This window comes from Pseudonaja textilis, chromosome 14, assembly GCF_049901715.1.
Source record: "Pseudonaja textilis isolate UNSWEBS1 chromosome 14, rPseTex1.2, whole genome shotgun sequence".
In the NCBI taxonomy this organism is placed as follows: domain Eukaryota; kingdom Metazoa; phylum Chordata; class Lepidosauria; order Squamata; family Elapidae; genus Pseudonaja; species Pseudonaja textilis.
Genome location: NC_142003.1, coordinates 12,556,615 through 12,578,488, shown reverse-complemented (window position 1 = coordinate 12,578,488; position 21,874 = coordinate 12,556,615). Strand labels below are relative to the sequence as shown.

General features: G+C 55.7%; 2 protein-coding genes across 7 annotated transcripts in view; both read right to left on the bottom strand.

Annotated features, from left to right (window-relative positions):
* Window positions 1-2,190, bottom strand: part of SCNN1B (sodium channel epithelial 1 subunit beta) — a 28,762-nt gene extending 26,572 nt beyond the window's left edge. For 2 of the 5 annotated variants that reach the window (XM_026704017.2, XM_087912590.1), the window contains exon 1: window positions 1,901-2,190. The gene's annotated coding sequence lies outside the window, so the exon portion shown is untranslated. The remainder of the gene's footprint in view (window positions 1-1,900) is intronic. The other 3 variants (XM_087912584.1, XM_087912585.1, XM_087912591.1) reach the window with 2 other exon arrangements.
* A 7,954-nt stretch (window positions 2,191-10,144) lies between these two features.
* On the bottom strand, window positions 10,145-19,133 carry SCNN1G (sodium channel epithelial 1 subunit gamma). 2 transcript variants are annotated; one of them, XM_087912594.1, is made up of 13 exons: window positions 19,052-19,133; window positions 18,222-18,557; window positions 17,787-18,090; window positions 17,392-17,585; window positions 16,725-16,828; window positions 14,261-14,424; window positions 13,922-14,020; window positions 13,514-13,631; window positions 13,130-13,208; window positions 12,786-12,843; window positions 12,042-12,103; window positions 11,839-11,914; window positions 10,145-11,298 (listed from the first exon to the last, which is right to left on the bottom strand). In XM_087912594.1, the coding sequence occupies exons 2-13, from the start codon at window positions 18,536-18,538 to the stop codon at window positions 10,912-10,914; spliced, it is 1,962 nt and encodes a 653-aa protein (XP_087768720.1). In that variant the 5' UTR covers window positions 18,539-18,557; window positions 19,052-19,133; the 3' UTR covers window positions 10,145-10,911. The 2 variants fall into 2 exon arrangements, with proteins under 2 accessions (XP_087768720.1, XP_087768721.1); XM_087912595.1 differs by having other exon boundaries at window positions 18,222-18,552; window positions 19,052-19,110.
* Between the last annotated feature and the right edge of the window lie 2,741 nt (window positions 19,134-21,874).

Below are 21,874 nucleotides of genomic sequence, written 5' to 3'. Positions count from 1 at the left end.
CATCATCCCATCAAGCCCAATACAGTATTATGCTTGCCATATCAGCATGAAAAAATCAGAACCACCATTAGATGGCAGTCATTGGGATTTTTGCTGCCATCTAAGTGGTGGTTCCAGTTACTGTATAGGCCAATATCTTGAGGCTTGATGGAATGGGTGCCTAATTCGAATATAATGGATTTATTCCAGGAGAAAAGATGAAGTTGAGAGAGGGGATGAATTGGACTATCACTCTGCTAAACAAATAATTCCCTCAAGGCTGTCCAACTATTTACCAAGTCTGCACTACTCTTACTGTTAACCTTCTCCTCACTCCTGATTGCCCCTCCCCTCCCACTTGTGACTGCAGGACTGTAACTTGGTCGCTTGTATCCGTACGATTTTTATGGTCTGTTTCCTAGTGTGATTTGATTGCTTATTGTACCCTATGACTGTCTTTAAGTGTTGTACCTGATGATTCTTGACTCTTGACAAATGTATCTTTTATGTACACTGTGAGCATTTGCACCAAGACAAATTCCTTGTGTGTCCAACCACACTTGGTCAACAAAAAATTCCATTCTGTATGCTATGTCTGCACTTTGTTGTGCTATTGAGCGTCTCTGATTAAAGAAAGAGGAAAAAATGGATCAGAGGATTTTCTGCTCTTCGTGTCTTCTATTGCCCTTCAGTCCACGTTTCCTCCTGGGACGAAAACTTCCCAAAGGAAAGAGTTGATCCTTCAAAGAGATATGAAATAGTCCCGGTATAGGATTTTGATTGCCCCTGTTGGGAGACCAAACTCTGCTACCTGCAACCCCTCCAGAAAATTCCTGACTTCCATTGCTAACAACTCTCTCTTCAAAACTCTCTCACCAACAGTGCAAGATTTAGTGGAAGAAGTGAGAGTGGAAGACGGGGCACTTTCTGATTGTAGGAGAAACTAAAGCTAAGTCTCCCCCCAGCGTGTTCCTTAGACTTAAAAAAACCCACAATTTTATTGGATTTGGAGAAACAATAATGCTCGAGATAAATAAAACGGAGAAAGGTCGCATTGGGAATCGGGAGGGAGCTCTTTAAAGGCTAAAAACTCAACGGCAGACCATCCCAATAACAAGACAGGGACCGGGAAGATGCAGAGAATTCTAGTTTTGTCTGACAACAGGTCCCCGCGTAAACTCTCTGCCGGAGCCTTCAAATGGCAGCAACGAGGAAACCTCAGCACGGATTTCTCCAAGACTTGTCCCATTGATCCCAGTTCATCGCAGTCCAAGGCGTGTTTTGGAAACAGGCTAATTTGGCTGGAGCAAAACTCAGAAGGCGCCGAGCAGCAGCCCCCGCTCTTCAAAGGAGAAGAGCGGCTCCTTCGGCCAGGGGCAGGGAGGGGCTCGGGTGGGGTCGCCAACTGACGGGGGGGGAGGCCGAGAGATGAGACCCGTCGCCACCGACGCCCGGGGAACTCCTCGAGGCTGGGCGTCGGCCGCTTCAAGGGCCCCCCGGGCTTCGCCTCTCCGCTTTAAAGCGGCGCCCGGGGAAGCTGCCCCGGGAAGGCGGATCCTAGCAAGCGGGGCTGAAGCTGCTGGGCAGCGGCGCCGACGCCGAAGAGGCCGCCGTGGAGGGCAGGTGGCGGCTGCTGGCGCTCACTCCGGCCGCAAAACAAGCCGGGGTTAAGCCCCAGGGAGGCCGGTTGAAGGGCAGGAAAAGGCCCGCCTTGCCCGCCGCGGAGAGCCCCGCAGTGGGAGCGGCACCTGCCCGGGAGCCCCGCAAAGCCGGCCGGCTCCGCCTCCCGTCCGGCTGAGAAGTTTCCTCCCGCGCTCGCCCGCCAGACTCGGGCCGCGCTCGCCAGGGCCGCCGCTCGCAGGGCAGAGCCGGAGGACGAGCGCGGCTGAGGCGCCGCCGCCGCCGCCGCCGCCGCCCTCACCTGTCGGCGCCGCGCGCTTCTTCTTCCTGGGCGCCTCGCTCTCTTCGACGGGGCGGGCGGGTGGGCGGCTCTCCTGGTCCGGGAAACCGCGGCGGCGGCGGCGGCGGCGGCGGCCCTCCTCTGCTGCTGCCTCCGCCCGCTGCGCCGCTCTGGACCGGGCGCTTCTGCCGCCCGGGGAATTGCCCAGCGCGGTCGGCGGAGGAGGCGCGGCAGCCACCCCCGTCGGGAAGGCGCGGCTGTCCGGGCGCTCCCGCCCCTGCTCGGCCTCCTTTGCCCGGCCCTGGAGGGGCTCCCGGGGCCGTTCTTTGCCTCGCGTCGTCCCAGCGGGCCAGAGGCGGGGGATCCTCCAGTCCAGGAGTCTTCCGAGGGCCTCGCCGCGCCCCCGGACGGCCGGAGAAGCCCAGGCCGGGCAGCTGGAGGGCGGCTGGGCGGTGGCGGCTGCGGACGCTTCCAGCCGTCTCAGGGGAAGGAGAGCGAGCGCCGCGGGGGCTCCGGGCATCCCACCGAAAGGGCGGGGCCTTCCTCGCACAGGCCCCTGACTGAGCCCCCACCCCCCACTCCCCTTCGCTCTTCCAGTGCCCGACACATTGGCAGGCTTGGCTTCCATAAGCGGAGAAGACGGCGGGAGTTTCTGGGGTTCTCCCTTCCGTCCTTCCTGCTGTGGGATGGTGGCGAAGCCCAGGGCCCCACCAGCCTTTGGGGCCGTAGCTGGGCTTCCCTGGCTGATGCTCTCCCTACAGGCAACGGGGCAAGACGGAGCTTCAGTGCCATTGCCCATCTCTGAATTGGCAGCAGCTATCAACCTGAGCGCCCCCCCCTTCCCCCTGGGTGCCTGGGGTGTCTCCTGCCCTCCCCTTTCTGGAAGTCTAGGTGGGAGGCTCCTGTCCGTCCCAGCCCACCCTGCCAATCAGCTAGTGGGGAGGGGTCTTTCACAGTGGGGGCCCTCAGGGCAAATAGTAGTAGGCCTGGTTGGAGGAGGAGGAGTTGCAATAACACTTAGACTTACCTTCTTCTCCACAGTGTTTTATTTTAAGCACTTTTTACAAATGTCAGCCTATTGCCCCCCACAATCTTGGTCAAGGGTCTTCAAACATGGCAAGTTTAAGACTTCAACTCCCAGAATTCCTGAGCTAGCATGACTGGAGGAGGAACTCTGGGAGTTGAAGTCCCAACTCTTAAAGCTGTCAAGTTTGAAGACACCTGATCTAGGTCCTCCTTTTACTTGCCTCGGAAGGGTGGAAGGCTGAGTCAACCTTGAGCCGGCCAGGATCAGCCTGCAGTGCTGCCCTCTAACCACTGCACCAGCTCAGGTGGTCTCCATAATGCCCTTCCAGCAGCGCAGAAGCAGAGCTTGGAAACCAGGGTTTGTTGTGAACTGAAGTCAGGAGACTCGGCTGGCCGGATCGAAGAGCGCAACCTGGATCAGCCATGCAGTGTCTGGCCAAGGGCCGGCCCTGCAGAGCGTGATCCTGGCCACAGATCATGTCACCAAGGAGGCCCCAGAGGAAACCCCACCTTTGCCTGTGGCTTCAGCTGAGCTTCACTTCCTTTTCTGCCAACTCCCTTCCCGGGACGGCCTGCGCCTCAGGTTGAGCAGGTTTGGAGGAAGGGCGGGGCTGTTTTTTCAGGGGGGATGGAGGCTCTTGGGGAGCTTCCCAGCCCATCAGCTTTCAAGCTAAGTTGGGGAGTTCAGCCACCGCTCCTCTCCTTGGCATCGCTTTTCTGCTGAGCTGCCGTCCTTAGTCATCGACTGTGTCTCCTGCGCCTTCTTCCTTCTCCAAAAACCAGGCCGGGGAGGGTGTAAGTCTGATGGGGCTTTTTCTCAAAGGAGGATAAACAAGGAGGAGCTTTTCTAGATCCGTTTTTTTCTAGTATTGGAAAAATATTAGTCCAATTGTGGCAACAGTAATCCAGTGTGGTTCCGGGGCAGTTTAGTTTAGTTTAGTTTATTGTCATTGCACCTCATACAATGGAATCAAACACCATCTTCAGTGTACGTTATAACTATGAAAATAAACACAAACGCACATCCTTCACACTCCACACATTGAATTGAAAACCCCTGATATTGCATTAATATTGCACTAGAATTCAAAAGAGCTCCTGCCCTGGGAGAGAAGCTGTTTTTCAGCCTATTTGTCCTTGTTTTTATTATTCTGTACCGTCTGCCAGATGGTAATAGTTGAAAAAAAAAGGGGTGCCCAGGATGAGATGCATCTTTGAGGATGTTTTGAACTTTCCTAAGGTAGCAGGAGCTATAAAGCTTTTCCAAAGAGGGGAGAGGGCAACCCAGGATCCTCTGGGCAATGTCGTTAACCCTCTGGAGTGCTTTCCTATCTGTCATTGTGTAATTGGCAAACCATACAGAGGTGCAGTAAGTTAAAACACTCTCTATGGTGCAGTGGTAGAAGGTCACCAGCAGTTTTTCATTCCATTGTTGTTTCCTGAGGGATTTGGGGAGGGGGCATGACGCCCTCAGCTCTTCTGGAGACATGCTGATCCCTCCAGGAAAGGGCAGAGGGTGCCACAGGGGGCAGTTTGGTGTAGGGGGAAGCTCCCCTTTGAAGGGACTGGAAGAGTAGCTTTCTGGGACAGGAGAGAGTACAAGAGGTGGCATTGCCAGCTGATATCCAGGGCTTGAACCTTTGAGCCAAGCATACCCACCTCCCTGAGCAACCGTATTCTGGAGGAATAGCAACTCCGTGGAAACCCCTGCAGGTATTTCATGAGGCCGGTATTCCCGAAGTAAGCAGGAGGCTGGGCTTTCCTTGCTGTGAGGAACGGGATTAGCTGCAGAGCCCGTCTTCTGTTGTTATATGCATTCAGGCAAGCCTGGATTCGTAAGACACAGGCCTCTTGGCCTCCTGCTTCCTGAGAAGACCAGGAACATTCAGGAGGCCAGGAGCATCGCCAAGGAAGAGACCCAAAGCTCCAGGCTCTTCACGACTTCGTTGGAAAGCTTTGTCTCTGGTTCTTTCAGCAGTTTCAGGAGGACAAACAGCTGGTGCTTCAGTGGTGGGATTCAAGTTTTTTACTACCGGTCCTGTGGGCGTGGCTTGGTGGGCGTGGCAGGGGAAGGATATACTGCAAAATCCCCCTTCCCTCCCCACCTCGCTAACCTGCTTTCCAGCCCTGTTCTCCTGTGCAGGGCAACCAAAGGAGACCCAGCTGGGACTCAATGGGAGGCAGAGAATAGAGGGTGTCAGATACCTGGAATTAAAAAATAAGAGGAAAGCCGTTAACACTGTCGATTTCAGAGTTGCTTTTATTTAGAATAAAATGGAATGGAATGGAATGGAATAGAAATAGAAATAGAAATAGAAATAGAAATAGAAATAGAAATAGAAATAGAATAGAATAGAATATGGAATAGAATAGAATTCTTTGTTGGCCAAGTGTTATTGGATACACAAGGAATTTGTCTTTGGTGCATAAGCTCTCAGTGTACATAAAAGAAAAGATACATTTGTCAAGAGTCGAGAATCATAAGGTACAACACTTAATCATAGTCATAGGATACAATAAGCAATCAAATCATACCAGGAAACAGTCAATAAAAATAATTACGATAAAAGCAACAAGGTTACAATCATACAGTGGGAGGGGATGAGTGATAAGGAGGGATGGGAAGGTTAATAGTAAGAGTAATGCAGACTTTGTAAATAGTTGGACAGTGTTGAGGGAATTATTTGTTTAGCAGAGAGATGGCGTTCAGGAAAAAACTGTCTAGTTGTTTTGGTGTGCAGTGCTCTTTGAGGGAAGGAGTTGAAACAGTTTATGTCCGGGATGTGAGGGGTCTGTAGATATTTTCACAGCCCTCTTTTTGACTCGTGCAGTATACAGGTCCTCAATTGAAGCAGGTGGGTAGTAATTGTTTTTTCTGCAGTCCTAATTACTCTCTGAAGTCTGTGTCTGTCTTGTTGGGTTGCAGAACCAAACCAGACAGTTATAGAGGTGCAGATGACAGACTCAATAGTTCCTCTGCAGCACTGGATCAGCAGCTCCTTGGGCAGTTTGAGCTTTCTGAGTTGGCGCAGAAAGAACATTCTTTGTTGTGCTTTTTTGATGACATTTTTGATGTCAGACGTTATTTCCAGCCTGAGACAATCTTGGGAAAAAAGGCTGCAGCTTGTTTGGGGACGTGTCTGATTGACCCCTTCCCCATCAAGAGGTCCAAATTTTGTATTGCATTTTAGAATTACTCATGTGAAGAACAAACTGCTGGACAGCTTTTAAATGCTATCAGTAAATCTGATCAACAATGTCTGAATAAGCTCAGAGAGATATAATAGGAATGTTTCCATAACACAAGTTTTAATTGCATCAAATACAATGGTGGAGTGACAGGCAGCTGTGTTTTTACTCAAGCTGAGCTGTTTGACAAACCTCCTCCTCCATGTTCCCAGCTCATTGCGGACTTTCCAGGACAGGGAGGCTGATGCGCGCCTCTCCTGCAAAGCCTGCCCAAGCAAAGGGAGTTGCACAAACATTTCAAAACTAACTTTGAGAAGGACTCACGAGTGGAGTCACAAGCAGGAAGTGCAGTCAGCGTATCTCCCCTTCCCCCCGCCCTCCTCTCTGGAGGCAACAAATGCTGGGTCCCTATTTGGGGGGAGGAAGGGGTGATGTCAGAGGCCACAACTTCAGTCTTTCAGCCTTGTGACAAACCAGGAAGGGCCACGGCATTAAATCATGGAAGGAGCAGTCTACCAACTACTGGCTGAGTGTCGCCCTTTAGGGAGGCGGATGACTAGATGGTTGAAGGCTGGATATGACCCAGAAGGGCCTCTCTACTTGCTGGCTGCTGCTTGCCCAATTCTTCCACCTCTGCAAAGGGTGCTGGAGAGCAGCAGAAGAATTGCTCTGCCCTTGTGGCAACTCTTGGCACAGGCCAACCCCCCACCCCCACCCCTCGGGCTGCGAAAGAGGGGAAGGTAACGCCATGGGAGCAGGGCAGAAAAAAGGGGGCCAGCCCAGGTTTTCATTATGATTGGGTGAAAGTGGGGAGAAGCTCCTGGAGGAAAAACCTCAGTCCAGCTTGGAGGAGCCCCCTTTGCTTCACTGCCAGGTGCAATTTGATGCCCTCCCACTGTGGGGCTGAGGGCAGTAGGGTCAGGCTGCTTGGGAAACTGGTGGCATCACCCTTGAACTGCCCGGAGTGAACTGACGGGGAAACCGCCTTGCTGATATGGGTGGCAGACATCAGAAGGAGCCCAGAGCTGGTGGAAACGGTGCCTCTTTCACTGGGTGGAATACATAAAATCTAGGGGAAAGAGCCAGCTGGGACTGGATGGGAGGCAGAGAAGAGACGGGGTTGGTGGGGCCAGTCAGAGGTGGGATTGGCCGGTTCTCTGAACTACTCAGAATTTCCACTCCCGGATCTCCAGAACTGCTCAGAACCTGCGGAAGGCCACCTCTGCTTGGAAGGCAATCCCTGCTGAGACCAGCACAGTCAGGACTGAGGATTTCTCAAGGGGGCCACTACAGAGATGAGCAATCAGGTCCCCTTGGCAGCAGGTTGCGTCTAGGAGGAAGAGCCTGTGGGACGGTCCCCTGTCCTGGGCGGAGTGGACCTTTTGTTCAGGAACTGCTGGTGGCCACCATGACAGTCAGCCCCAGGTGATGCCTTTACCCAGGAGGAAGCCTGTGCTGTCCAGACATTTTAGAGTTAGTGGGATTTGGGATAGTTAGTTAGGAATTGAGAGCTGTCCCCTTAAGGGAATGCATCATGGCAAATGTAGTTGAGGTATCCTGGGAAATGTGGTTCGTGTCGTGTGGTCACATCTGTAATCCAGATTGGTCACTAAATTGACCCTTGTTGGGTTGGGGGAGGCTCCCTCACTCTCGTCTGGATCCACATACCACACAGCTGCTTCAACCATCATGGGGATGAGAGTTTATTATCTTTCTACACCACAATTCAGATATGCAAAGGATTGGACATTAAGAAGAACCTTGTCATAAATGTGAGTTGATAAGGATGCCTGATGAACCAATAAAAAAGACTTTGTGTGGATGGTTGGTGAAGTTACTCTGTCTGCTTTATGCCATCCAGACAATAATAAGCAGAACAGGAGAAACATCCTGGTGGGGGAAGCAAAGCCCCCCCGGAGCCTTCTGTCCCTTGGCTGGAAATGGGGAAGGGCTGCTCCTCGGGACAGAAAGCTAGGGGGTCCCTGCTGGTCTCAGAGCTTGGTTGTTTTCTTGCAGATGTTTCGTCACCCAGTTAGGTAACATCATCAGTACTAGTGCAGAAAAGCTTGGTCGGTTTCTTCTTTTTCCCACCCCACACCTTCACACCTCGCCTTCCCCCCCAGTACCACTTTGGGGGCAGAGCTCTGCCCTCTTCAACTCCTGGGATGGCTGCAAAGACGAGCAGATAAACAGCCAGAAACACCAAGAAACAAAAGTGCGGACAAAACCGATTTTGCAACCTGAAACACGATTTGCTGGAAGGCGTTCATACACGCCAACCCTCACCTGGTGCCGCCAGCCAATCTTTCCTGAAAGGAAGTCCCATGGGCTGGGGGGATGCTTTGCCCTGGCCTTGAGTGCCTGGCCCCGGCACGGGGGGGGGGGGGGGGAGGTCTGTTCTCTGCGGGCCTCCCTTTGATTTACAGGAGATCCTTGATTCAGTGGGGGTGGGGGCAATGGAGGGGCCAGCGAGTGCCAAGGGCTGCCTCTCTCCAAGTAAGGGATGCGGTGGGAGAATGCGGCGAGGTGGCTGTTCCGTGGAGCTTGGGCACTTCTGCCCAGGCAGGGCTTCCTTCTTTGCAGCAGGGATCCTGAGCCCTCAGTGCTTGGCTGGCAGCAAAGGAGGGGAGCCCTTTTCCTGGGCGGGGAGGGCCCCCCAAGGCTGCTTCCCATGAGCTTTTGCCACAAGCGGCAGCTGGTGAGCGGCCCGGCCCACCACAACCTCCTCACCCCGTCTCAGCACTCAGCAAGGAGAAGGGAGAGGAAGCCAGTCTTTTCGGCTTGGGCATTATTGCCTCCTTCCAAACAGGCAGCCATGGCCTTTTGTGCCCCCCCCTTTCAGGAAGACCCCTCCCCAGTCCGTGACAAATGCGGTTGCCATCAAAGCGTGGCTCATTTCTGGTTGGGGCAGCTTAGCAGCTATCTTGACTGTGTGAGGACCTGGTGCATTGCACAGAAAACGACCAACTCAGAGGCCAGGAGGGAGGGTCTCACTCCTTGACAACTTGACCCAGAGGGCCTTGAGCTGGATTCTGAACCCACTGGCAGCCCCGAGCAGGATTTCTGTGGAAACCTGAGCCTTGAGGGGGATGCCGGTGGGCGCCAGCTGATGGCTCTGAGATCGGGGGGAGGGGCATCTGCAGGGGCCGTGTGTGTGTGTGTGAGAGAGAGAGAGAGAGAGAGACGGTGCAATGGCGGATCTTGCAATGGCCATGACCTCTGAGCTTCCATCATGCCCTGATGTAAATGCATCATTGTGGTTTCTGTGGAATTGCAACGTTGTGCAACTGTTGTCCTTGTGTTGTCTTTGTGGCTTGCCAAGGGTGGGGGGGGGCTGCTGTGGGTCTGCGTGGGAGAAGCGATTCCTCATGTGAGGTTCAGCCCTTTTGACAGGAAAGGAAGCGCTGAGCACCCTGAAGCACCTACCTTCGATGCAGGGGGGGGGGGGAGGGAGGCAGAAATAGGTGGTCCAGTAAAGCAGCTGGCCAGGGAACTGCTGAGACTGGGGGCGGCAGCCGCCCCCCCCCCCACTTGCCTGGCCCCTGGCCCCTCCCCTCCCAGCCTGGACATTGTTGCTTGTCTCCATGTCCATAAAGGCGGGGCCAAAGCAACACCCCCTCCATTGCTCTGCAAAAGGAGAAGCCCTTTGGGGTGAGGTGCCCATTTGCCTGCAACGCCCCCTCACCCCCCAGGGAAGGCTGAACACCACAGCAGCTCTAACAGAGGGGAGGGCCCTGCTGGATCAGGAGGGGGTGGTGAAATCCTTCCCCCCAGAAATCCCGCCCCCCAATTCCCTGCAGAAGGGCCAGAGAGCCACAGGCACTGCTCCGTCTAAGACAGTCTGATTAGCCTTCAGCCTCGGCTGCCCTCCTTTGCAGGGGCCACTCTTGAGGCACTCAAAGGCTGTCGGTTGCGCAGGCACCAGCCCGCTACGCCCCTCCGGCTTGCCCCCCACATCTTCCCGCAGGACTTGGGGGCTCTGCAGGAGGTGCCGTCCCAGGAGGGGCAGCGGATTCTCCTTCTGACTGCAGCCGGCCTGAGCAGGGTTGCGTTTCGTTTCCTTTATTGCCATTGCACCTCATACAACGAAATCAAACACCATCTTCAGTGCACATCATGGCCATGAAAACAAACACAAACACACATCCCTCACACTCCACACATTGAACCGAAAACTCCCGACACCGCAACAACATTGCACTATATGCAGTGGAATTCAAAAGAGCTACTGCCCTGGGTTAGAGGCCGTTTTTCAGCCTATTTGTCCTTGTTTTTATTATTGTCCTGTACTGTCTGCCAGATGGTAATAGTTCAAAAAAAAAAAAAGAAAAAGGGTTCCCAGGATGAGATGGATCTTTAAGGATGTTTTGGACTTTCCAGGACTAGCTGAAATAGAGCCAGTCAGGCAGAGGCCTTAAGGTCAGCAAGTGCTCCCCGCCTCCTGGGGAACTGGCCTCCTGCCCCCCCAGCCAATGAGCCAGCCTTAGATGCTCACACTGTGGCTGCCCCCCAGAGGTGCCTGGAGCTCTCCTGGGCCACGCCCTGGACTCCAGGATGGGGCCATTTGGCCACCAGAGAGGCTTCCCAACGGAGAGAGAACGCCACTCCTGTCCAGAGTTCATGGAACGGATGCCACTTCGCCCGAGTGCCCTGCCTGCCATCCTCACGCGTGGTAACAGCAGCCCCCCACCCACAAGGGCAGAGATGAAGGGGGGGGCAATGCACGCCCCCAATTGAGCCTTGCACAGGGAGTCGCTTCCGGCCTCCTGTGGCAGCACTCCAAGTCCCCCGGGGCTTTCTGTGGAGACCGCTGGGCCTCACTGGGCCCTGACCTCCAGGGTGTCCTCCAGCTGCTCCGAAAAGGGGCTGATGTGTTGCAGCGTGTTATAGTTGGGTGGGGGCGTTTGGGGCGGGGACAGCCGCATGGCCGTGTTGAAGGTGGGGGGGTCGTCGTCGTCGTCCTGGGCGCAGGCCGCGTTGTGATACCCCTGCTCTGGGCTGGTTGGGGGGCCCCCATCGGCCTCTTTTTGGTCCTGCGCGCTTGAGTGGCCCCTCCACCACCGCTTGACTTTCTGCCACTGGTGGCGCAGGACAATGCAGAACGTGTCCAGGAAGAAGACCTCCACAATCTCAATGACACAGACCACCGAGCAGCTCATCCACAGCCCCAGCTGGCCGCCAAAGTTGGACAGGAGCAGGACAAGCTGGGGGGAGAGATGCGAGTGTGACTCCCGTAGCCTCCAGAGGGTGACCGCCCAGATCCTGGCTGAGGAGGTGGACAGACGTGCCCCGGACTCCTGAGCCAGATCCAGGGGTTGCCAAGGCCCCCCCAGGTCCCCCCGCCACCCCCGGGAGACGCCGGTTGCTCGGAGGGCAGGGAGGCCAGGTGGATTGGATGCCCTGCCCTCGCCTCGGGCTCCCACGCTCACCTACCTTTTCTGCGTTTGAGGTGCAGCTCCTTTGCGTGGCCCAGGAGGGTGCCACGCGCCAGCCGCTGAAGCGACCGGGAAAGGGCAGGACTGCAGGAGGTGACTCAAAATGCCTCTGCGCCCGCCAAGCCACACCCACTGAACCGATGGCAGAAATACTTGAAACACAGCACTGCCTGTTCCGCCTGTCTCAGGAAGGGCCAGCAGGGGGGGTTCTGGACATCCGGCCAGCAAAGGGTCCAGGTTCTGTGGGGGCAATTGGGTCCCACAAAGCAGGCCAGCCTGGAACTTAGTCAAAGGGAAAAAAAAACTTACATTGTTGGCTGGATTTTCGGTGATGAACCTCTCGTTCAGGTCTTTGTAGAACACCACCAGATTTGCCAGGTCTGTCCTGGGAAGGAGGGAGGGAGGGAAGGGCAGAGAGCCAGTAAGAGGGACGGCCAACGAGGGGCCCAGGGGCAGGAATGGCCCTGAGGGCCAAAGGGTTCTGACGGCTAAAGAGGCAGCGGGAAACTTACTTGTTTAACATCTTGTGGCTCTTTAGGCCTTTGTCCCAAGAGAGAACGCGGAGGATCCACTCCTTCCAAGGAGGAGGAAGAGAGAGCAAGAAGGTTACGGGAATGTCTTTGCGTGGTTCTCCTCCCCCCCCCGCCTCCTCTCAAGGCCCACTTAACCTTCCTAGCCAGAGGCAGTACACGCGGTATTTAGCTGGTTCTGGAGAAAAGGGAGTGGAAATTATGAGCAGTTTGGAAAATCGGCAAATGCCACCTCTGACTGGCTTGACCCGTCCCTTTTCTGCCTCCCATCGAGTCCCAGCTGATCGGCTGGGTCTCCTTTGGTTGCCCTGCACAGGAGAACGGAGCTGGAAAGCAGGTTAGTGGGGTGGGGAGGGAAGGGGGATTTTGCAGTATATCCTTCCCCTGCCACACCCACCAAGTCATGCCCACCACACCCCACCATGCCCACAGAACTGGTAGTAAAATTTTTTGAATCCCACCGCTAGTGTGCCCCCCCCTCCCCGGTTGGCCTCCTCAGAACGGTCACTCCCAGCCTGGGGTGGGCGACGGAGTGTCTGTCCCCACAGGCCCCAACCCAATTTCCACTGGTCGCTTCCCCCCTGAAGAAGGAGGCCGGCAAGATGGCGCCCTCTGTGCTTCTGGCACCCGCTGGAGCCCGGTTAGAAGCCAACTGGGCTGGGGGCTCCCAAATGCCTCTCCAGCTGAGTACGGAAGGGCAGCGCCCGGCAGGCCTGCCTTACTTGCCTCAGACGTGCTGGACGGCCACTGGGCCAGACTGGTGGTCAGCGTCCACTCTTTCAATCTGCGGAGAGAGGCAGCGGCTGAGGAGCTGGGAGCAACGGGGGCCTCCAAGGCAGGGCAGGGCCCCCCAGCCCCCTCCCCGCTGAGCGCATCCGCCTGGTTCAGGGCTTCCAGGCACAGGGGTTGAGAAGAGCTCCCAGCAGCGGCACCGGAAGGGACTCTTATTGTGATGGGGGGAGGGTCTCTAAGTGCTGGAGCAGGCCCTGCTGGGACATAGACCCCTGGGGGCTCCACTGGGCCTGAACGGGGGGTGGGAGGGGGGTGGGCGCTTTCCAGCCAGGACTTACTTGCAAGCTTCTCTGCAGATCTGCTGGCAGCCCAGCTGCTCTTTCACAAATTGTTCGTGTAGCTTGTAGTAGCAGTACACTGCAGGGGAAGAGGAAGGAGCGTGATGGAGGGGGGGAGGGGCCCAGGGAGGAAGCATCTCGGGGGGACCCTGAGAAAGGGTGGGGGGGACGACCTCTCTTCAGAGCTTGGGCAGGGAAGGAGAATCCAAGGGGGGCAGCCCGAGGCAGCCCCAGGAAACGAGGAGAGCTTGGCTTGGCTGCCACTTTTGGAGACCCTAAAGCCACCCTGTGCCCCCTCAGCCCCTTGGAGAGAGGGGGGCTTCAAGAACTGTGCTCCAAAGCCAGGGGGACGCAGTCTACCTCTGACCTCTCGGGGACACTTACTCCAATTGGGGTATTTCTTATAGTTGCAGAATTCGGCTCCAGCCGGCAGCGGCTGAGCGTACTGGGCACATCCACAGGTTTTCACCATCGAATTCTGGAAGCAGGAATGCAGGCAGATCTGCACGGGGGGGATCGAGTGCTGGTGAGATCTGGTGAGATGGCACCATGGTCTTCTTCCTCGTAACCCCTAGCAGCCGTGGGAGGGAGGGAAGGAGGGAGGGGCCACGGGGCTTGGAGGGCCACTGAAGCAGGTCACCCTGGGCTGGGCAAAGAAGGCGGCCTCGATTCGCTGAACAGCTGGGAAGGGAAGGCCCAGGGCCCTCGCTGAATGGGGCGAGATCTAACGGGTCCTTCCTCAGGGGCAGCTGCAGGAAAGGCCACGGCCAGCGGCGGTCAAGGTGGACTCACCTGCAACGAGTAGCTTTTGTTGTAGAGGTTCTGCACGGGAACATCCGCTCCATCCTCCGTGCAGTTGCTGTATGGCCGGCTGAGGCGGTGGGACGTGGTCTGCAGCGGGCCAAAGAAGAGCTCTGTTGGGGAGAGGCCTGGGGGAACCCAGGGGAGGGGGCTTGGGACCACCAGGGGAACACCCTTCCGCCAACGGCTCCAAGGGGGCCTCTATCTAACCTGCCCAGGAGATGCAGCTTTGAGCAGGGCAGGGCAAAGAACACGCGAAAGTCCATTTCCCAAAGAGCCTCCCAGCCTGTCCTGCTCCCTGGCCGAAGACCCCAAGGTGGGGCCACTCACATAGTGCATCCCGATGGAGGTGGCCGTGGCCGTCTCTATCTCGGTGCCGATGTCCTCAATGAAGGGGTACTCGTCCTGGTCATGGATCACAATCTTTGCCCCCGTGGAGGTCACCAGGAAGGGGTTGTAGTCGGCTTCTTCTATGTACAGGATCACCTGCAGCCCTGGGCAGAGAAGCAGGAGCCACCTGAGGCCCTGCAGGTAGAATGAGCAGGACCAAAGGGTGGGGGGCAGGTTGGGAACATGCTTCTAGGCCAGTGGTGATATCCGTCTTGTGTGTAATTGGGTGCTGGGAGGTTTTCCCCTTTTCCGTTCAATCCTGTCTGATTATGTCAATCCTGTCAGAGAGTAATCAGGACTGCAGAAAAAACAATTGCTACCAACTTGCCTTCCATGGAAGACCTGCATGCTGCATGAGTCAAAAAGAGGGCTGAGAAAATATTTACAGACCCCTCACATCCTGGACATGTTTCAACTCCTTCCCTCAAAACGACACTATAGAGCATTGCACACCAGAACAACTAGACACACAAGGACAGTTTTTCCCAAATGCCATCCCTCTGCTAAACAAATCATTCCCTCAACACTGCCAAACTATTTACTAAGTCTGCACTACTATTACTACTAATCTTCTCATCACTCCTTATCACCCATCCCCTCCCACTTGTGACTGTAGGACTGTAACTTTGTCGCTTGTATCCTTCCGATCTATATTGACTGTTTCCTAGTATGACTTGAGTGCTTATTGTACCCTGTGACTATCATTGTGTTGTACCTGATGATTCTTGGCTCTTGACGAATGTGTCTTTTCTTTTATGTACACTGAGAGCATTTGCACCAAGACAAATTCCTTGTGTGTCCAATCACACTTGGCCAATTCTCTTCTGTTCTACTCTCCTCTCCTCTCCTCTCCTCTATTCTCAGGGGCTGCCTGGAAAAGTCCTTGCAGTTTTCTTGGCCAGGTTTTCCCGAAGCGATTTCCTCTGCTGACCCAGCTGCAGAAAGGCGGGGGAAGAACTCACCTTCTCCTGGTGTCTAGCCTGGTGCCCCAACTACGACACTCCTACTGCAAATCACTCCTCGACGAGGGATGGGTTGGGTGGTAACAAACCCTCTCCAGAGAAAGGGACACTGGCTCTATCTCCAAACAAGACCAGGCCCCAACGGGCATCTCCTGATCCGAAACCATCTCATTCTGCCACCTGTTGAGGAATCCCTGAACGAGGGCCCAGGCAAGGAGCCCAGTTCAGCCTCGACAGTCCACGACTGTGCTTCCCATCCACTGAGCCAGTATCCACTGCTTTTCTCCCACCAACAGTTCTCTTGGGCTTCCCTGGATAAGCCCTTCCACCGAATGGGAGCTGCCGGACGCTGAGATGCTGTCTATCAAACGAGGGAAGGGCTTGGTGCTCTGCTGTTCTGCGCAAAGAACTGGATCCAGGTTGAGACGAAGGCTTTTGTCTCCCAACCACAAAAAAGGAGTCGAAGGCCACAGAAACCTGGCTAGTTACTCTCATGCATAGCAAAGACGTTTTACACGGGAGGAATCTCTAGCTACTAAATCAACTCTGAAATCCTAAGCCGTCATTTCAAGGTTTTGTACCTCCAGTCCCCACTCACTCATTTGGGAGTCAGGCTGATGAACCCCTTGACATAATCTACAGGAGACCCTGGACTTCGCTCGCGTCAATGCTAACATCAGGAGATCAGAGAGGAGGAAGAGGAGGTGGAGAAGAAGGAGAAGTTAAAGGACTTAAGACTGGGGACCCGAATGTCAGTTCCTGAAGAAAAGGACCACGGGAAGGAGCAGAAGGAGCTGCTGGCTGCTGGGCACCCGGGCATCAAAGACTGGAGGTGCACCTGGAAGTCTCCTAAACTAAACGGAACATCTCCAGGGCGCCTCGGGTGGCCCAGAGGTGGAAGTGGGATGCAGCTTGGAATGAAAGATGCCAGATGAAAAATAGGCCAGGTAAGTCTTGCAGGAGGCGGGTGTAGAGGACCAGAAATCCCAAGAAGCTTCAAGGGCCGCTCCGAGAGAGCAACTGAGGGGATCCTGGACCACAATTCTCTGTATCTCAGCATCCTCCTTCAGAAGGGTGGTTGTTAAAGAGGCTTCTATAAACAACCGTGCCAGGTGAGGAGCGACTACTAGGCATCAAGAATCGGGGATTAGGTTAATAAGCTGCGGCCATGATAACGGTGAGACATGACTAACATGGCTAAGAAACAGGCTGGCCAACAGCCAGGCAAGCGAGGGTCCCCAGGAGGCCTTGGATGGACGCGGCCTCGGCCAGGCGGGCAACCTGATTGAGGAGATGACAGCCTGAGGTGGAAAGGATCCTGGGAACAAGAGCAGCAAAATGAAGTCGCAGGTAAGCGAGTCAGGAAGGACGCCAGTGGCTGCTGCTGGCTCTCTTCTCCTTTGCTCCAGCCCCAAGCTCTCCGCAGCCCCTGCGGCTCTCACCATTCTCACTGCCTCCCATGGACGTGGTCAGGATCTTCCCTCCTTGACCACTGTTGAAGGTGTAGCAATTTCCGTGGAGAGGATGGTGGAAGGAAGTGAAGTTCCTGAGAGAGGCCACAGAGGAAGCATTTTACTAAGAATAGTATGCATGCACTTCCCCAAACTAAAAACAGGTGTGAGAGACGTGTTTCTACTGCCTGGATCAGGGGTCCTCAAACCTGGCAACTTTAAGACTTGTGGACTTCAACTCCCAGGAAGGAATTGAAGTCCGCAAGTCTTAAAGTTGCCAAGTTTGGAGACCTCCGGCCTGGATGGACAAGAACAGGAATCTGGCTTTGTGACAGGGTTGCCCTCCTTCTTCCTTATCTTCCAAACGGAGATCTGAGGCTGAAAAGCAGAGAGCTTAACTGGGTCAGTTACAAACATGGACTAATTCTGGCCGGAGTTTTTCTGCCCCTTAATTGGTGGAGCGAATCTGGTGGCTGTTCAGTGCAGCTCGCAGGCTAAGCTGGCCGTGAGAACGTAGCCCTTGGGTGAAATGGGCCGCCCTTCTGAGCTGGCCAGGACTGGCATGCCCTCCCCCAGCCTCTCTCCCCCTCTCTCTTTCTTGGGTGAAGCAGGAGCTGCCCGGGCGGCTGCTCTTGCCTCCCCTTTGCCCAGAGCCAACCTGGCATCGCAGGAGTCCCCGTCAAACAGGCAGCTCAGCATCAGCTCCTCTGCCGAGTAGCTCATCTGCTCTTTCTCCTCCGCACTGATCTGAGCCATGATGTTCATGTAGTGCAGCTTGTACCACTCCTGGATGGCATTGACGCCCGAGCTGAAGGTGTACACGGTGCAGTCGCTCTTGTTGCTGGTGTCACACTGCAAGAAACGCCACAGGCTGGGGAAGGAAGGCAGCCCGGGTGGCCTCTGAACTGTGGGAGGCCCCCTCCCTCTCGGCCCTCCGTGGGCACGTGGCTCATGCCAGAGCCAAGGGGGGGGGGCTCCCCCTTGGCCACAAGCCCTGCCGCTCCTTCCAACCCCAGGAAAGACCCCCAGCCCTCCCGGAAGAAGAAGCCTCACCAGCTGGAAGCCCACAATGTCCCGGGGGCTCCTAACGTTGACTATGCTGGAGCTGCCCGAGATGATGCCAGCATTCATCCGCCGCTTGTACCCGGCGGAGACGTTGATGGTGGGCTTGGCGCGGAGGTCGCCCAGTTTCATCAGGGGAAACTTCCTGAGAAACTTGCTTTCCTCGGGGGGCCGCCTGCCCGCATCGCGGCGTTCCCGGGGCTGGCTTCCGTCTCCCGAGAAGTTATACAAGGACTCCAGCACTGACAGGGTGTCCTTGTCCAGGTCTGCGAGGTGCTCCTTTATGGCACTGTATCTGCACAAGGGGGGGAGGGGCGAGGAAAGGTTTGGACTTGGAGGGAAAGGAAGAAGCCCCCCCCGCTCCCCCCCCATAGTCTTCCTCTGTCCGTCCCCTGCTGCGGATTCCTGCCCACCGCCAGCACCTACTTGTAAGGGTTGATGTTGCAGATGGTCACGGCTGGGAAGCGCAGCTTCTGGAACTGGACGGTGACGGAGACGGAGGCCGTGTAGTAGTTGATGACCAACTGGGCGCAGTACCACAGGATCAGCCCCACCGCTGTCAAGGTCAGGAGGATCCAGAGGACGCGGCGCAGGCGTCCCCGGGAGACCACGATGCGCCGGCAGCCGTGGGTGTTGGTGTTCATGCAGTACCAGTGCATCAGCTCCTTCAGGGTGGGGGCCTGGGGCCCCGTCACCGGCAGCGTCTTCTTGATCTTGGCCTTGATCTTCTCCGCCGGAGCCATGTTCCCTGGGGGGCCTCTCCTGAGGGGGACAAAGCGGGAGGAAACTGTCCGGGGGAGACTCTCCCTCCTCCGGCAAGAGCCCGGCGCGCAGCTCTCCCGGGCTTCCGCCAGGGACCGGCCAGCGAAACGAGCGGGGCGCCGAGCCAGAGCGACGGTGGGTCGGGCGACTCCTCCGGCAAGTGGCCGCGCTCTGGCCCGGAAAAGGGCTGCTCTCCCGCCGCCCGGGACTGCGCAGCTGAACGCGCCCCGACGGTGCCGGCTTCTTGCGCGGAGCAGGCAGGCGAAGCGGCGGCGGCCACGGAGGATTCGCGGAAGCCCCAGCTCAGCCCGCCACGCTGGCCCGGGCAGGAGGGGCCGGGCGGCAGTCGCGGTTGCCCGTCCCGCGGCAGAGCCCGCTCGCAGACGGGGCAGCGCCGGTCGAGGAACGGCCGGACGAGCTGTCTCTCCCCCCACCCGGCAGGGCACCCGCGCGTCGACGGCCACAGCGGGGGCTCCGCCGGCCCCGCGTCTCACCTGCCGGGCGCCGCGCCTGAACCGCCGGGACTCTCCGCGCTGTGGCCGCCGCCGCCGCCGCGCCCCGCCTCTCCTCTCTCGAGTCGGGCGGCGCCCCCGCCCTGCCAGCTGACCGCCCCGCCGGCCAGGCGGCCTCCCGGGCGCCGGCGGTCCTGAGGCGGCCCCTGTCGGCGGCGGGTGGCGCGGCAGCCGCTCCCGGGCGCCCGAGCTCTGCCCGACGAGGCTGCGGGGCGCCGGGGGAGGCGTATTGCACCGGCACAGAGCTGCAGCCGTTTGTGTCCCTGCGCCGACTCCAGGCCCGGCCGGGGCCTGCGGTTGGCGCAGGGACACAAAAGTGGCGGCCAGGCCAAGGCCGGGAGACGAAGGGACGGCAGGAGAGGTTGGAGGACTTGGCTGAGAGGTCCAAGGTGGTCCCCTCCAGGCCGAGGGGAGCTTGGAAGGGGGGCACCTTGGCAAGAAGCCCAGCTGGGTGGAGCCTCAGGAAGCTGCCAGGAGGGCTGGCTGGGGGTGGACGGAAGAGAGGTGGGGAAAGAAGGCACTTGGGGCCCGGTGCACAAGAGGGAGCTGGCCGGGAGCCCCTTTTCCAGGCCATAATAACGGGCATAAATTGCAGCGACCTAACTCTTGTCTAAACATAAACGTTCTTAGAGGTGAGGTCCGTATGACCGTGGAATGGCCTACCTATGGAGGTTATGGGTTGGTTCTCCATCCCTTGAAGATGTTCAGGTGCTGGGCAGCCCCCTCTCCTGGGTGGCCTTCCCACCCATGACCGAGGATTGGACTGAAGGATCCACGGGCTCCCTTCCGACTCCACAATTCTGTGATTCTGCAAAGGCAGCCCGTGGTGGTGGGCTTTTGGCCCTCCTCTTAAACAGACAAGGGTTTCAGGGAATAAATAGGTGGATTTAATTCCCATCCTTCACTCTGCAGGGGACTAAATCAGTTTCTCCTGCTATCCAAAGGACCCCAATTTTATGCACCAAACCCAGCAAACTCTGCCTTTGGGCCTGATCCAGTTTGTTCCGAGACGCCTAACAGCAGAGGGTGCCATTTAGAAGGCTCTGTGCTTCCTTCCAGACATCCCCTGCCTGTGTTGGAGGCTGAAATGTGCATTTTGTGGAGATCAAGCATGCCAAGGAAAGGAAGGATGTTTCTCTTTTTTCCCCTTCTTTTAATAAATTTTATTAGATATAATCTTTAAAAACATGGAACATGGTGGACTTCTTTGACATACATTGTTGTTGTTACATATTATGTTAAATACTGTAAAAATTTTGTACACTTCTATACATATATACATTTAATCTTTATACATTTTAAATCTGACTGGAGCCCTTCAAAACAACTTAAATAAACCAAACGGCACAATATCCCATGAAGAAGGACCAGTAGTCATCTACAACATGTAGTGTAAGGACTGTAGCAGCCACTATTAGCGGAAGAGTAGCAGAGCACATCCACTAACATTAGCTAGTAGTCAGAACAAGGAATTTCATAACACAAGGACAGACTAAACTCTAGTTTTAACAGGGAAACCATGAGCACTCTAGACCAAGCTAAGTCCAAAATGCTTAGGGAATTCCTGAAAGCTTCATACTCAGACAAATCAGCCATTAAAAGGCACCCAGATATAAACAATATTTACACACCATTCAAGAGGTAATAAACAATCTGAAAAAGTAAATAAAAAGACCCGAACATACAACACCCAGGTAAGCAGGGATTAACACCAGAGAAACAACTGAACAATAAACAACAGCTTAATCAAGGAATTACCAAGGAGAAAGCCACACCTGCACCAGCACTGGCAGGGCAAGCTAAACAGAAAACAAACCTCATTCCCTTCAAGTACTGAAGATGTTACCTAATCAGGCAATGAAATGTCTGCAAGAAAACATCCACGCTCAGGGAGCACTGGACTCCACGAAGAGGGAACACTGCTCAAAAAGTTAAATCAAGTTTGAAACACTGTTAAGGATGTTTCTCACAACCCAGCAGAAAAGGTTTTGTTTTGCACCGGCATTTATGAATGAATGAATAAAAGAAAGAAAATGTATACGGCTGCCCAATTCCCTCTCAATGACTTTGGGCAGCTTACCAAGATAAAAAATCTCATATAAAAGGTGGCACCCCCGCCCCCCCCCCCCCATAACAACCATCAGTCAAAGAAGCCCCTGGATGGGCTCCATCCCACTCTGGGTTCCCACAGGCCCGCTGGCAAAACCAGGTTTTCAAGGCCTGTCATTTCCTTATCAAGCTCTGCACCTCTTAATAATGTGCAGTGACCTTCAAAGATTCTTTAATAGTAGACACTAGTAGTGCAATGTATGGTGTGCTACTCGTGTTATGCACATGTGATGAACCACTTCCAATTCCAGACGGGGATGTTGTGTCCCAAGCCCCCAAGCCTCCCTTGTGCACTACTTCCAAGGGACCTTCCCTTGGTACCAACATGGATTACCCCGTTTATAACAATGGCCGCCTCCCTCCCTCCCTCCATCCACTGAAACCCTAAAACCCTCGGGTGCCTAGCCAAGGCAGTGAGTGCCCCCTGACCCACGGGCCTTGAGAGTTTCCTGCAGGGACCGGCCAGCCCAGCCCAGATAACAACGGCTGGGCATCAGCAGCCTGTGTGTGTGGGGGGGGGAGGGGCCTGAGAACGAGGCTTCTTCTCCCCTTCCCCTCCTGCGTTTCTCTTCGCGGTGTCTTTTCTTGCCATCGGCACCTGGTGGCCTTGCCTGCCGTGACCCAGGAGCCTCGCAGCTTGTTCTCGGGAGGAAAACTTGTGTGGGGCTGAAAGAAAACCTGGAAGGGCAAAGTTGC